Source organism: Aethalodelphis obliquidens, unplaced genomic scaffold (assembly GCF_003676395.1).
Source record: "Aethalodelphis obliquidens isolate GAN/ISIS:26980383/991018 unplaced genomic scaffold, ASM367639v1 scaffold38, whole genome shotgun sequence".
NCBI classification, from domain to species: domain Eukaryota; kingdom Metazoa; phylum Chordata; class Mammalia; order Artiodactyla; family Delphinidae; genus Aethalodelphis; species Aethalodelphis obliquidens.
In genome coordinates, this window is record NW_020837982.1 from 15,657,453 (window position 1) to 15,671,295 (window position 13,843).

The following is a 13,843-nucleotide window of genomic DNA, read 5'->3' on the forward strand; positions in this document are numbered from 1 at the left end:
GAGCTAAGCAAGGGAACGAGCCAGGTGGTCCCACGGAATTTCCTCTTTCCTTTCTTTGTTGCATTTAACAGTCACTGAAGGCTTTGGCATCCTAAGTTTTCTTCCTCACCCCAAATTCCATCATCGACCTAGGGGACTTCACTATCTTTAGTGGTTCTGAAACTCCTCGAATCGCTTGTTATAATGCAGATTTCTGGGCTTCATCTCCATAAACCCCTTCCCTCAAGGTCTGGGATGGGGCCTAGGAATCTGTATTTTAACAGAGGGCCCTGGTAGGCATGGTCCCCAGAACATATTTGAGGAGCTCTTCTTACCTGGAGAACTCATTCACCACCTCTGTACCACCTCATCTTCATTCTCAGCAAACTACCTTGCTTTCCAATTCAGAAAAAAACAGCTTTAGTTCTCATCAAGTGGGAACTCAGCAACTTCCTGCAAACCGAATTTATCTGAATTCTCACCTATCATTGCCTCTTCTCCCCTCTGCCTGTTCCCCCGACCCTCCCCCCCATCAGTGGACGGCTCCATCACCGTGGCACCTGGGAGTCCTCTTAGACTCTGCAAACGCAAGCAGGCCTCCCTCCTCTGTGGAGGGCGGGTTACTGCATCTCTGGAGGGGACCAGACGATTGCTTCCCAACCCTGCAGGTCAGAAATGCCCGGGTGCCTAATTAGCACTTGGGGGTATTATCAAGGGCTTGGTTTCCAGTTCAAAGCAAAACATGGTAGCATCTCATTTATTAAGTTTAAGGAATGAAAAACTTACAGAAGTGAATTTATAAGAATGTTACAGGGTTATCTCTAAGTACTAAAAGTAGTTTTTGCTCAATACCATTACTTTTTTATACCTTAAGGGGGTGGATAGTGAATTGGGAAGTTAAGAATGAAAAGAGGAGTGCTAACATATCAGTGATTTGCTAAAAAAAAAATACAGGGGCCCGCTTTTTATCTGTATTCACACGGGCAGGGGAGGAGGGTAGGTCTGTCTGGCGCTCCGTCACCCTGCGGCCTTGTCCTTGCCGTCGCCCTGCCTCTCGCAGTCACGTCTCCCTGCTTCCCCATCGCAGGCCAGCTCCTCCTCAGCCTTCGGTCACACCTCTGAGCTCAGTGTGAGCGGGCACTCGGTCGGGAGCCCTTCACCTCCCTCACGGCGTCCGTCCGCAACTGCACCCTCTGACATGCTCCCACGCTCTGTGGTCATGCCTGCTGGCTTGTCTGAATCTTCCCCAGCCTGTGGGCACCAGGAGGCCTGGGACCACATCCATCTTCCTGCCTTGTTGCATTGCCAGGGCCTCGCTCCTGTTCTGCCCATAATAGGTGCTCAAAAAGCAGAAGCTCGATGGGAAAAAAAGAAAACTAATGAACTCTGTTGCCACCATTTGTAGAATTTGGAACAGCTTAGCCTTTTAATTACAAATAATTATTTTACTGTGATATAATAGTTGAAATGTTTAGTGGTGACTGAAAAGTATTGTACTTGAACTAGATGACCTGGGGCCCCTAGATTTCCTCTGTCTGCTTTGTATAGTGTCACCTTCACCTGTTGTCATTGATAGGAAACTGAGAAAAATCTTCGTTATTTTAATGAAAAGTGCTCAACTAACAGTTTCTTCTTGCCAAACTCATTTTTCAAAAGAAGTGTTTTTACTTCTTAAAAGCTTGATAAGCATCAGTTTTATGGAAACGTTTTTTAGTTAGTTACAAAGGTTGTAAAGTGTTGGTTATTAAGTATATTGAAAAGAAAAATTTCTTTATTGAAAAGGAAAACTAAAAATAGGACGACAAAGTAGAAAATCTTTGATGGTTCAAGGAAAAACTGTGATTGAAAGAACACTCTTAGGGCCTCACTCTGTGTTGCATAATTAACTTGGATATAAACAGCTTTTATTTATGTGTTTTATTTATGTGTATCACCGACCTGATAGCAATTTCATCTTCCTTTTCTGAATGCCGTTTGGGTGCAAACCCAGCGCTTCCTCGGGACTGTACTTAAATGTTTCCTTTTGGTAACAGTGTTGCTCAGTAAATTTGAAGTTAGGGGTTTTAATTTGGTTTTAGGATTTTTAAGACCAGCTCTGGTCACTGAGTATGAAAAAAAGAAAGGGGAAAACTAGAAGGCCCGGCAAGTTCTTAGTTTTGCAGCTGTGTTATTAAAAATCTCCACTAAAAAGTCTTTATCTTTTAACCAGAAGTGGCTATGGTTTGTAATCAGTTACCCCCTGATTGACAGGCTTTAATGTAGCTGAGAAGAAAGTACCGTGTCTCTCATCAATTGACTTTTCATCTGAACATAACAATAAGCGTAGAAGTCGCCACCTTCCTCCGTACACGTGTGGGTAAGATAACCGTTGGGACGGTCGCGGAACACGGCCAAGCTGTGGAGGCTAAAAACTCTTAAATTAGACATTGAACCATTTGAAGCTTACGGTGTTAACAGAAATGAAGAGAGAGGAAGAAATCATTAAGTACAGCTACCAAGTAAAAATACATGCTCGTCTGAAAATCAGAAAAAACTTAATTCTTGCCTCTGAATTAAGTTGTATAATTTTGAACTTTGAGATCTGCTAACAAAAACATTCCATTGCTTGGAGCCACCGGTGAACAAAACCACGTACAAATTCATTAACCGCCTGTTCTTGGGCAGCTTTGTACATAAAAGAGCTTTCAAGAGATTCATCACAGGCTTGTAGGATTTGGGTTATAATATTGCATAGTATCTGCTATCAAGGATAATGAGATGTAATAGATCACAAGGATAATTTGAAATCTATAGAGAATCTCAAACTCTCATTTAGCCAGTGGTTTCAATCTTTTGAGCAGATCTTTTATCAGAGTTGATAACTATCCAAATTGACTTATTGGAGTTTTGTTTTTCACTTAATTCTTTTGGGGCCAGGGCTGAAAAATAGCGAGGCCTTGAAAGACAGAGATAAAGCAGGATGTAGATGACCAGTGTGTTAATATAATCGTTAGAGTTATTTCTAAATGACGATCTCAGAAGAGAAAGCACCTCCATTATGCTTACGCTCAGAGACCAACAGTTCTCAGAGTATTGAGCCTTTATCAAAAAAAAAAAAAAAATCGTTCCTGACAAAGCTGCTGCTGCGGGAAAACCTATTGCTTATTGGAAAAGGCGAAACCCTTCAGTGGCTCCCGGCTGCCCTGGAAAGCACACTGCGAGCTGGAGCTGGGGAGCCTGGCTATGCGTGCACGCAGGACGTGCAGGCGGCGTCCCCGCAGCGCGGGGCTCCCTCCTCTGGGACCTGTGGCCATCCCCCTTGAGACCCGTGCTGCAGGGGCGTCGTGGGTTATGCGCAGGGACGCGGTGTCCTGCGAGCCCTGCTGGCCTGGTGGTGGTTTTGTCATCAGCTGGGTGGTGCGTGTGTATATCTTCCCTTCCTTTAGCGGAATTTTCTTCTGAAAATGAGTCTTTGGAGTACTTGCTACAGTACATCCCATAAAGCAGAGAGCCAAATATTATGCCTAAAGCGTATGACTCTGGGTTAGACAGTAGATTGCGTTCACTGCCGCTGGTTGACGCCTGGATCTCCGTGTATAAAATCAGACGTAATACCCACCAATGCTTGCCTTGCTTTTCATTTTAGAGCAAGCTTCTGCAAAGTTTGTTAGTCGTGTACTTTATCAGTAAAACAGTTTTAAGTGCACGTGTGTATATTTATAAAATATTTATGCTATTGTATATAAATATGTCATATATAACAAAAATGTAAAGTTACTTGTAAGTAAAATTCATGTATTCTTACACCAATGTATTATATTCATTTTAAGATATACAAAGTGTGTTTTAAAAGAGAGGGTTGAGAAGTCAAATATAAGTGAAAGTTCTCATGTTTTCTTCCCATAAGTGCAGTGTTTCCGGGATTTAAATAAATGTAAAGGCACTTTGGCATTGCAAAGTGCTTCACAAATGTAAGTCTTGTTTTTATCACTATCATGGTTAGTCCACATTTCTTAAGGACTGCACGGGCACTCCCCTGGACGTTCTAAGACAGAGGCGCGTGGAGCTTGTGTGAAGTGTTTTGCTGTTTCTCAGAGTTCCTTAAGACACCACTTTGAAATATTAAGTCTAAGCATAGTGGCTGGAAAAATACATCATCTTGAAGCGCATTTTAATAATTACCAAGAGCGCTGCTTATTAAGCCCTTATTACTTGCCAGGCACTGTGCTGAGTGCTTTTGTTATACTAGAAACTAGTGTTTCTCTAAAAGGTGTCCCTCAGTGTGGACAGGAGCATGGAGGCTCCGCGTGGCTGGTCCCGTGGACAGTACGCCTGGAGAGACAGAGGCTGTGGGTAGTGGCATTTGCATGATTGAAGGTTGTACTAAGAGAGGTTAACTCGGTGTTGCTCCAGAGACAAGGGTTCTATCCAGAGGGAGTCGTCCTGACTTGATCTGGGAGAGAGAGAGAGAGAGACCCATCCGACAGCTGGAGCCCTTCTGTGCAGGGCTGCCTGGGGAGAAACCGCTTCCTGTTGCCAGATCCAGGGATAGTGTCCATTCCTCCATCAGGACAGAGATGAGACTAGTTGACCCTAAATTCCCTCTGACCTTTTAGGGCTTTATTATTCTTGGAGTCACTGAATTGCGTTTCGCTCCTCTGCTTGTACCCATTCCGCTTATTCCATATTGAAGGCCCGTGTCACTGCCTTAAGATCACTCACGCCACCTGTGTTTGCACCATCGCCACCCTTGCCAGGTCCTCTCCCTGCCCACCTGGTTCCCTGCAGTGGCCTTTGCATGGTTCCTGAGCGAGCTTTCCCCCACTCCGGTCAGTCCTCTGTGTCCTGAAGTCTAGTCTTCCTTAAGTGCCACCCTTGTTACAGTATCACACGTTTTCTCTTACTGCAAACCATGATACCACAAACTTTGCAGGTTAAAACAGCACGAGGTTCTTACTTTGTAGTTCCTAAAGGTCGGAAGTCCAGGTGTGGCCTGGCCGGATCCTCCACTCAGGGTCCCCCTGGGCTGAAATCACTGTGGGCCGGGGCCGTGCTTCTCCCCTGGGGCTCGGGGGCCGCTGGCAGAACTCATACCTTTGCATCTCTGCGTCTGAGGTCCCTGGACCACTCTGCTCCTAGCAGCCGCCTGGGCTTCTTTGCCATGTGGTCCTCAGGTAGCTCACACGGGGAGGCTTGCTTTCTTCTAGGCCAGCCAGGGTGTGCCTGCTTGCGACCGTTTGAAAATCTAACAACCTGTTTTTAATTATAGAGAGCTTCTCCCTGGAGGAGGCAGGCAGACCAGAGACCGCATCTGGTCACTCCTTGTCAGCGACGGCATCTGGGAGGACGTGGCCCTGACCAGTCTTAGGTCCAGCCTGATGGTTCCAAAAAGAGTTGTGGGTAGAGCTGCAGCTGCTAGGTGTCAGGGCTGCCTTTGTCACCATGCACCTCCCTAGGTGGCTGCTGAGTCTCTGCATGGCGGTGATTGTGGCTGGGCTGGACCTCCACCTACGAGCCAGGGGCAGGTGGGAGTGGGTGCATCGGGGTAGGGGTATCCCTCTTCCTTGGACCTCCAGAGTCACCCCTGGGCCTGCAGGACAGCGCTTCTGGGCTTCTGTTGGATGGGTCACACTTCATTGGCAACATTGATTTTATGTTTATTTGTGAAGGGACAATATGAGATTACCAAATAAAATATAATTTCAAGTGCTGTGAATGAAAGAATATATTACATTCACTGTTAATGAGATCCTGGTGCTGCAAAATGATTCCATGTAATGAATCCCAGGAAATCAATGAACAGTTTAATTACCATTGTGGCAGTGCTGTGTGAGAGTATTGCTTTGGTCAGTTTTACAATTTATCAATTTTCTTTTCCTTTCTTTAAATTAATTGCTTTGATGAAGTAAGTATAAATACATTCTTTGTTAGCTTTTGATCTTTTTTTTAGAAATGTGTTACAAAATTCAGATTTCTTCCTTTTTAGTAATACTGGCCCCTGTATTATAAAAAATAATGGCCCCTGTATTATAAAAAAATACACATTTTTTAATGTATATTACCGTTTACAATTTGTATATTTTTAAATGAGGCAGTATTTCCATTTTGTAAATTTAATCATTGCTAAGTCTTACTAAAACATTGTCCTGGGCTTCCCTGGTGGCGCAGTGGTTGAGAGTCCGCCTGCCGATGCAGGGGACATGGGTTCGTGCCCCGGTCCGGGAAGATCCCACATGCCGCGGAGCGGCTGGGCCTGTGAGCCATGACCGCTGAGCCTGCGCGTCCGGAGCCTGTGCTCCGCAACGGGAGAGGCCTCAACAGTGAGAGGCCCGCGTACCACAAAAAAAAAACCCAAAAAACAAAAAAAAACATTGTCCTTTTCTCTCTGTCATTCTTTTGTAAACTGCTTTCTGTCTCTTCTCAACTTACCACTTGACCCATCAGTCAAAAATTTGATGTGCTTTCTGTGTTTATTGTCCATTACCCAGTCATGCTCTGGGGGCAAATAAAAAGAAAAACACTGCTTTTGTGTGTCTGCATACCTTTTTCAATTTTAAACAAAGTGAATTTTCTTTTTACAGTATTTTTAGCTTGACAGTTCAGTGACTGTGTTGCTATCTTTTCCACTATGGTGGTAATTGATTTTTAAAACTTATTTATAAATCACAATACAAAATATTGACCTGGATATTTAGAGACATCTAAAGTTGTTTTTTATTTTGGTGACTCTAGATTTTACTAATTATATATTGAGAAAGTTATGGATTTTCTACACTCTTTTAACTTACCATAGATGTTTATAAGTAGTCTACTTTTTAAAAAATAACTTTATTTGTTTATTTTTGGCTGTGTTGGGTCTTCGTTGCTGCATGCAGGCTTTCTCTAGTTGCGGCGAGCAGCGGCTGCTCTTCGTTGCAGTGCGCGGGCTTCTCATTGTGGTGGCTTCTCTTGTTGTGGAGCACGGGCTCTAGGCACACGAGCTCAGTAGTTGTGGCTCACGGGCTGTAGAGCACAGGCTCAGTAGTTGTGGCGCACGGGCTTAGCCGCTCCGTGGCATGTGGGATCTTCCCAGGCCAGGGTTCGAACACGTGTCCCCTGTGTTGGCAGGCGGATCCTTAACCACTGAGCCACCAGGGAAGCCCAGTAGTCTACTTTTGGTCTAAGATTCAAGGTCTCAAAATAGAGGCAAGAATTATTTCAACTGATTTACTCTATGGAGAGAAGCAATTTACTGAGTTCCACTTTGAAAGGGAGAACCCTGCTGTCTCTTTTCCTTTGAATTCCCGCATTGACACCATGGACCCTTTGTTCTTCGGGTACTGCTGGGAAGGAGCCTGGGTGTTGAGAACTCTTCTCCCAGTCCTGGCTTGTCGCCACACATGGGGTGACACGTGAGGAGCCACTGAACCCATGTTCAGGGCTGCTGAGTTGTGCAAAACAAGATGACTGATCCTAGAACACAGCCTGTTGTAAGGCTTAGCGGTTGATGTTGTGATGTCTGGAAAGAGTGACAAGACTCCGCAAAGGAGGATGCTGCTTGAGTTTTGCGCATCTCTTGCTAGGTAGGTGTGGCTAGGGCTCCTGCCTCCACGGGCTTATATTCCATGGAGGCGCTGGAGTGTGACAAGTACCAGGAGGGAAATTGAAGGGTGATGTACCTGGGGAGAGCCTCCCGCACGTGAGATGGTCAGGGAAGTTCTCCCTAAGACGTGATATTTAAGACAAGATCTGAAGGACGAGAAGGATCCAGTTATGGGAAGAGGCAGAGGGAACAAAAAGTACAAGGACCTTGAGGCAAAAAAGAGCCTGACCTGCTCAGAACAATGCCTCATGTCCAGCACAGTACCGATTGTGGGTTAGGTGTGCAGTAAATGTTTGTTGAGTGAATAAGTGAATGACTGGATCTGAAATACCTATCTTATTTTTCACTTTTGAGTGTAATGGAGTTAAAGGAAAATTGGCGTTTTTCTATAGTGAACACATATAGTTTTTATAATCAGAAAAATGTTTTGTAAAACTTTTTTTTTAATGAAAGATCAGCCTACAGGTCATGTTGTTGTAGTGGATTGTTTCACATGGAGGGGGCTTGCTTGGCCGTTACCGTCTGGCCCTGCGTGGTGACGAGCTCTGCTCTGTTTCTGTGTTGCAGCCCTTGTGGTCAGCACCACCTCAGCCGGATTTGCCTTGGCCCCAGCACCTTTTGACTGGCCCTGCTTCCTGCTGACTTTTGTCGGAACTGGCCTGGCTTCCTGCGCTGCCAACTCCATCAATCAGGTCAGTGTGTCACCTTTCAGCTGGATCACGATTTTGTTACTTCTTAGATGATGATATTGTCACATAAAAAAAAAAAAACCTTCCAGGCTTGCACCTGTAACTGGGAAGGTCCTGTGAACCTGTGTCCTACAAGGTCTGGGACACAGAATCAATTTGTCTTTTCTATTGAGGCGAAAGGTTTTCACATATTTTCAGGGGAGAGAGTGTTAGAGTATCTGCCTCAAATGACCAGGATTTGGGGTTAGGAAGTGTTTTAGGGCCGTCAGACTTTCTCCTCTTACCCACTTCAGGTACATTCCCCTGCGCTTACATTATTATGTGCTGTTCTTTCTTTGGTTTGACTTGTTTGCGTTTTAAACCACCCCTATGCAAAACAGTGTATTTTAAACAAGCATATCCAGCTTAAAATAAAAAATCAAAAATTCAGTATTCAGTAAACTTGGTGTGTGGAGTCAGAATATATCAAAAAATTAATTAGCACATTATTTTTAATGCATCTTCTCCTCCCTATTATGTATTATTTTAAACATCAAAGTGATTCTCTAAAATAGTTTTTTCCCTCCGCCTGGTCATTGTGGGGTGCCCCAGCCTTGTGGCTTTCTCATAAGATGCTGTGGTGGAAAAGTCTTGGCTAAAACGTAAAGAAAGTCATTTTCATCACCAGAACACCCAAGAGGAGTTGGCACGGTTTTAAAACTGGCGTCCAAGTTACCAGCAGGAAAACAGCTTGGCTGAGTGCATGCGTGAGTCGGTAGTCTGAAAAACATGAGTGTTTTCATTCGGTGATGCCGAACATCATTGTGGGGTTTACAATGTGTTACCAGCTTTTTGGAGAAGGATCCATCTATTTCAAATGAAGTTAATTTTCTGTTACAATTTTAAGCATCAAGACAGTCTTACAGTGAGGTTCAGACAGCCCTGCTCCTTTGTCCCTCCTGTAAACCATGATGCCATCTCTTCCAAGTTGCTCCTACCCTTTGCTGCCCTCCCATATTCCCTGGCTAAGAGAACGGTCATGGTTTCACAATGAACATGTTTTTAATGAAAATTGGAATAAAAAGCAGTACAAGCAAAATGGATTTATGTGGCTATTTTGGGGTCTAGGTTTCAAAATAGTTTTTAAATTATTACTTTTATGTAATTGTAAATCTGGGTCAAAAGATTAAGCCAGGAAAACATTCTAGTTTTCAGGCTCCTTTTAAAAATTGAAGAACTGCATTTATCCTTGGGATATTAACTGCTGTCTTCTGTTTCAATTACACGGATTTTTAAATAGAGGCTTCAGACAAAAGTGTGGAGACTCAGAAAACAACAAGAAACTAATAAGCATCAAATGGTTCAGAAATGCCCCAATATTATAAAAGATAATACAGAATGGCCTTGAGTTGGAGCTGCCTGCCTCCGCTCCCACCACCACCAGAAAGAAAAAGGTGGTTCAAGAATTCATCACGGGGAAAAGCCCTTCAGTTGTAGCAAAGAAATATCTGGAGGAAATAAATGATTTACATTTAGGCAGAAATTTGTGGAAGCTGAACATAAACCAAGGTTTTAGAAATTTTAGAAGTTTAAATGAGTTTAGATGGCTATGTTAGTTCGCAGTCTGTAGGAAGTACGTTTGCTGCAGGGGGTGAGTTGGGTTCTGTTGGTTTTAAACTGGTGGGGTTCTTTCTGTGCTGACAAGTGGCAGTGCCTGTCGCTTCCGTTTGTCACCTCCGTAGGCTGGTTTCCTCGCCTGGCCCACCTCTCACGCACACAGCCGTCCTCCTCTTCTTCTGGAACTTTCTCACACCCTCTGCAGCAGCGTTGGGCGTGGCGTCCGCCCTTCATCAGTGCTATTGGACGCATGAATAATTTCTTCATCTTACTGTATTCATTACATTGCTTCCTTCCTCTTGCCTTGGACTGTGATTTCATTGGGAAGCCTTGTAATTACTTAAAAATCTCAATGGTTTCCACTGCTGTTGAATTTCATGGTTATTATGGTATCAGTTAGCTTCTTAAATTACAGTATTTTCTAAATAACGTTGGAAATATTTTAGTTCTAGTGTTGTTAAGCAGTCTCATAAAATTAAAATAAGGGCATGTGAGGCGATTTTCATTAGTGCTTTTCTTTAGTGTAGGCAGAACGAAGAGCACAAGGCCACAAGAATTTGCCTGAGTTTTTGACCAGCAGATAAAGAGTCCTTGGCAAAAAGGAAGCCCTTCCTGCTTTTTTTTATCTGCGACCCGCAGCATGTAGGATCTTAGTTCCCCGACCAGGCGTCGAACCTATGCCCCCTGCATTGGAAGCGCGGAGTCTTAACCACTGGGCCACCAGGGAAGTCCCTTCCTGCCTTTTTGAGGGAGCTGGTGTTCAACTGAAAGAATGCAGATGTGTGGTTGGTGTGCCCGAACATTCTCCAGCTTCTGATAGAGTTCTATAGGGAGAAAATGTCCTTCCGTCACGTTTATAATAGGATTCAAGTAGCATTTCACATTTTTTTAATACTTCTCTTAGCTGTTATTCATTTAGTTCTGAGGATTTCTTCTTCGTACCCTGCTTCTGTGATCTCTCTTTGTGAAAGTAGGAAAAATAAAGCGTTGGAAAACAGTTCTTATATTTCTTTTAAGGAGGGAAAATGAGGTTTAGCTTCTGATTTATGAAGTCCTGACTAATGCATAAAGAGATTCATGTATATGTAAGAAACCACTAACATGACAATATAAAAAGGAATTTTACACCCATGTTTTGTAAACCATATGCATACTTCATTTAAAGCCATAGGGCAGCTTGAAAGCGGGAATGCCTTCCAAGGATGAAAGCAATCCATAAAATTCAGCGACTGGAAGATAAAATGTTATATAGATGGCTTTGACTGATCGAATCTTGTAAAACAAGAGACCAAAAGGAAGAAGCTGAATAAATTCAATTAGAATGAATTAACAAGTTGAAAGATAAGAATTATCAGAAAATTATCATCACAGCTCTTGGCTATTTGACGTAAGGGATACTGTTGTAATAAGCTGTATTGGGGATTATTTTACTTATGTTACACATATATGAATTTTTTTAATAAAGGTCAAGAGTGTATGTCAGTAAGTGCATTTCTACAGGATGAATTTTAACAGTGATTCCATTTTATGGGTGTGCCACAACTTTCCCAGCCAATCCTCTACGGTTGCAACTTTTTGCTTCTACAAGTAATGCCACACGCACCTCTGTTTTTAAAGGACAAAATACTGGAAGTGAAATTGCTGAGAGAAAGGCTACCAGCCAAAGCATTTATGAAAATGATTTAATGCTGGAATGTATGATCTTAGCAGAATAATTAATTTCTAATATTCATACAATGCTTTAGAGTTTACAAAGCGTATTTACATAAATTATTACTTAAGCCGTACAACCCTGTGGGGTAGGTGGCATTATTTCCATTTCTGTTTGTAAAACGTTTTGTTTTGCCGTTGAATTATTCTTTTTAAAAGCAACATTTAAAATTATGATGAAAATAAAGTGTTTATTGCACATCAGTGAGAAACTGTAAGTAAAAATAACAGTAACATTTTTTATTTTATGTCCCCTTGTGCCAGGCACTGTTTTGTGTGAGTCACAGCAGAGAAAAAGCAAAAATCCCTGCCCTCGTATCTTGCATCCCAGCACCCAAATAGATCCACTGCTCTAGTAGCTTGTATCCCAGCACCCAAATAGATCCACCACTTACCATTGTAATTTATGTTATTACTGTGCAGACTTTTTTCACGCACATACCTTCATATTAATTTCTCACAGAAATGATATATATATAATATGTATATTTTCTATATATTTTTTCTTTTAAGTAGTATGTCATGAATGTCTTTCCATGTCGATATTTGCTATATAGCATGATTTTAAGAGTCCTATATAGATATACCATGATTTGTTTAATTGGTTTCTCCTTATTTGACATTTTAGGGATTTTCAATTTTTGCCCAAATAAATAATGCTGAGCTGAAATTCTTGTAGCTGAATCTTTGAACATGTCCACAACTATTTCTTTAGGTAGATTCCTGGAATTGTGCCCCTGTATTAAAAGATACATAGTTTTCAAAATAAAAAGTTAAAATTAAAAAAGATACGTATTTTAAGTACAGCTTAATTTCTTCCCTGAAGGTCTTTTTTTGTTTGTTTGCTTCAAACAAACTTACGCTTCCACTTGGCAGTGTGTGACAGCTCATCACTGACGCTGCGTATTGGAAAATCTATGCTGGGTTTATAGGTGACCTTAGATGTGTCCTTTTAATTCAAAGTGTTTTGATTCCTCAGGAGGTAGAGTGGTTTTTTATTTGGGGAGACTGTTTAAATGCTTATTTGCCATTTCTGTTTGCCCATTTTGCTGTCCGATGCTTGCCTTTGTTTAAGAAGTCTCGAAGTACGTAGATTGGATTAACTTTTTCTCACTTAAGGTCGGAATATTTTCTGCAGTTTTTTGGGGTTGTTTTTGAAGTGCAGATGTTTCATATGTTTATACAGTCAGATCTTTTAATTTTTAATACAGGGTTTCTTAGTCTTGGCCCTCTTGACTGGGCTGGAAAACTTTGTCCTGTGCATCCTGGGGTGTTTCCCATGGTCCCTGGTCTTTGCCCACTGGATGCTGTTAGCACCAACCCCCTAGTTGTGACGCCTGAAAATGTCTTCAGACGTTGCCAAATGTTGCTTGGGGACTTGGTTGAGAACTACGGCTTTGATGATTTCTACTTTTGGTTTCACTCTAGATCCTGGCTACAGCTCCTGCCTCGGGCAGTCTCTGGCTCACCTTTCTTCTTATGTAACTGCCCACTGATGGCTGGGGTGACCATGTGGCCTGGTTTATGCTGGTGTTCCTCGTGTAATTATTAACAACGCCCCTTTTAACTCAGTTTAGACAAGAAATCCTGTGTCTCTCTCTTCATAGCCCACCTACGCCTTCCATCTTTCACTGTAAGTGTGGTGTGGTAAAAGCATCTTTGTATCAAGTGATTTGGGCTTGGGTTCTGGCTTTTCTACTCCCAAGTGCACTGATTGGACCCGGGTCAACTGGCTTGCCTCACCTTCACCCTCTCTGTAGTTACGGGTTGGATCTACTGTCAGGCTGATTGTGGTGCTGTGTGTGCGCCTGCAAATAAGACCAAGAATATCTTCCTCCATTATTACTCTGCTGTTGGTAGATTGTTCAGGAAGTTTGGTGACTCGTTTTGTGTTGGATCTCTTTAGTTTTTATAATATCCCTGGCATACTGAATACTACGGTTGCCATTTACTTTCAGGGTAACTGGCTCTGTTGATGGGCAGCCTGATGATTCGAAATGTCTTCCTCCTATTGAGCCAAAGTCGGCCTCCTTATCCCTCCAGACTATGGGTCATCGCGCTCCTGTCTGTGACAGTTCAGTGTCCCTTCTTCCTTGTGACCGTGCTCCCAGTCTATCACTTCCTAACTGTGGTTAATAGGCTCTTGTGGTGTTGCAGCGAAATTATTCATCTGTAGCTCATCCCTAGGGAACGCTGAACTCCTTGAGACCAGTGATTATGATTTACTGATCTTGTCTGACCATCACCTCTTCCCACAGCATATAGCTGGCCAGGAGGGTGAAATTCCAAAGGAAGTCATACTGGGAAA

General features: G+C 42.8%; 1 protein-coding gene across 2 annotated transcripts in view; it reads left to right on the plus strand.

Annotated features, from left to right (window-relative positions):
• Positions 1–13,843, plus strand: part of COX10 (cytochrome c oxidase assembly factor heme A:farnesyltransferase COX10) — a 110,584-nt gene that overhangs the window by 13,783 nt on the left and 82,958 nt on the right. The window contains exon 4 of one of the 2 annotated variants that reach the window (XM_027131094.1): positions 8,108–8,232. In XM_027131094.1, the coding sequence (XP_026986895.1) occupies positions 8,108–8,232 (125 nt within the window). Of the gene's footprint in view, positions 1–8,107; positions 8,239–13,843 lie in introns of both variants that reach the window. The other variant, XM_027131093.1, reaches the window with a different exon arrangement.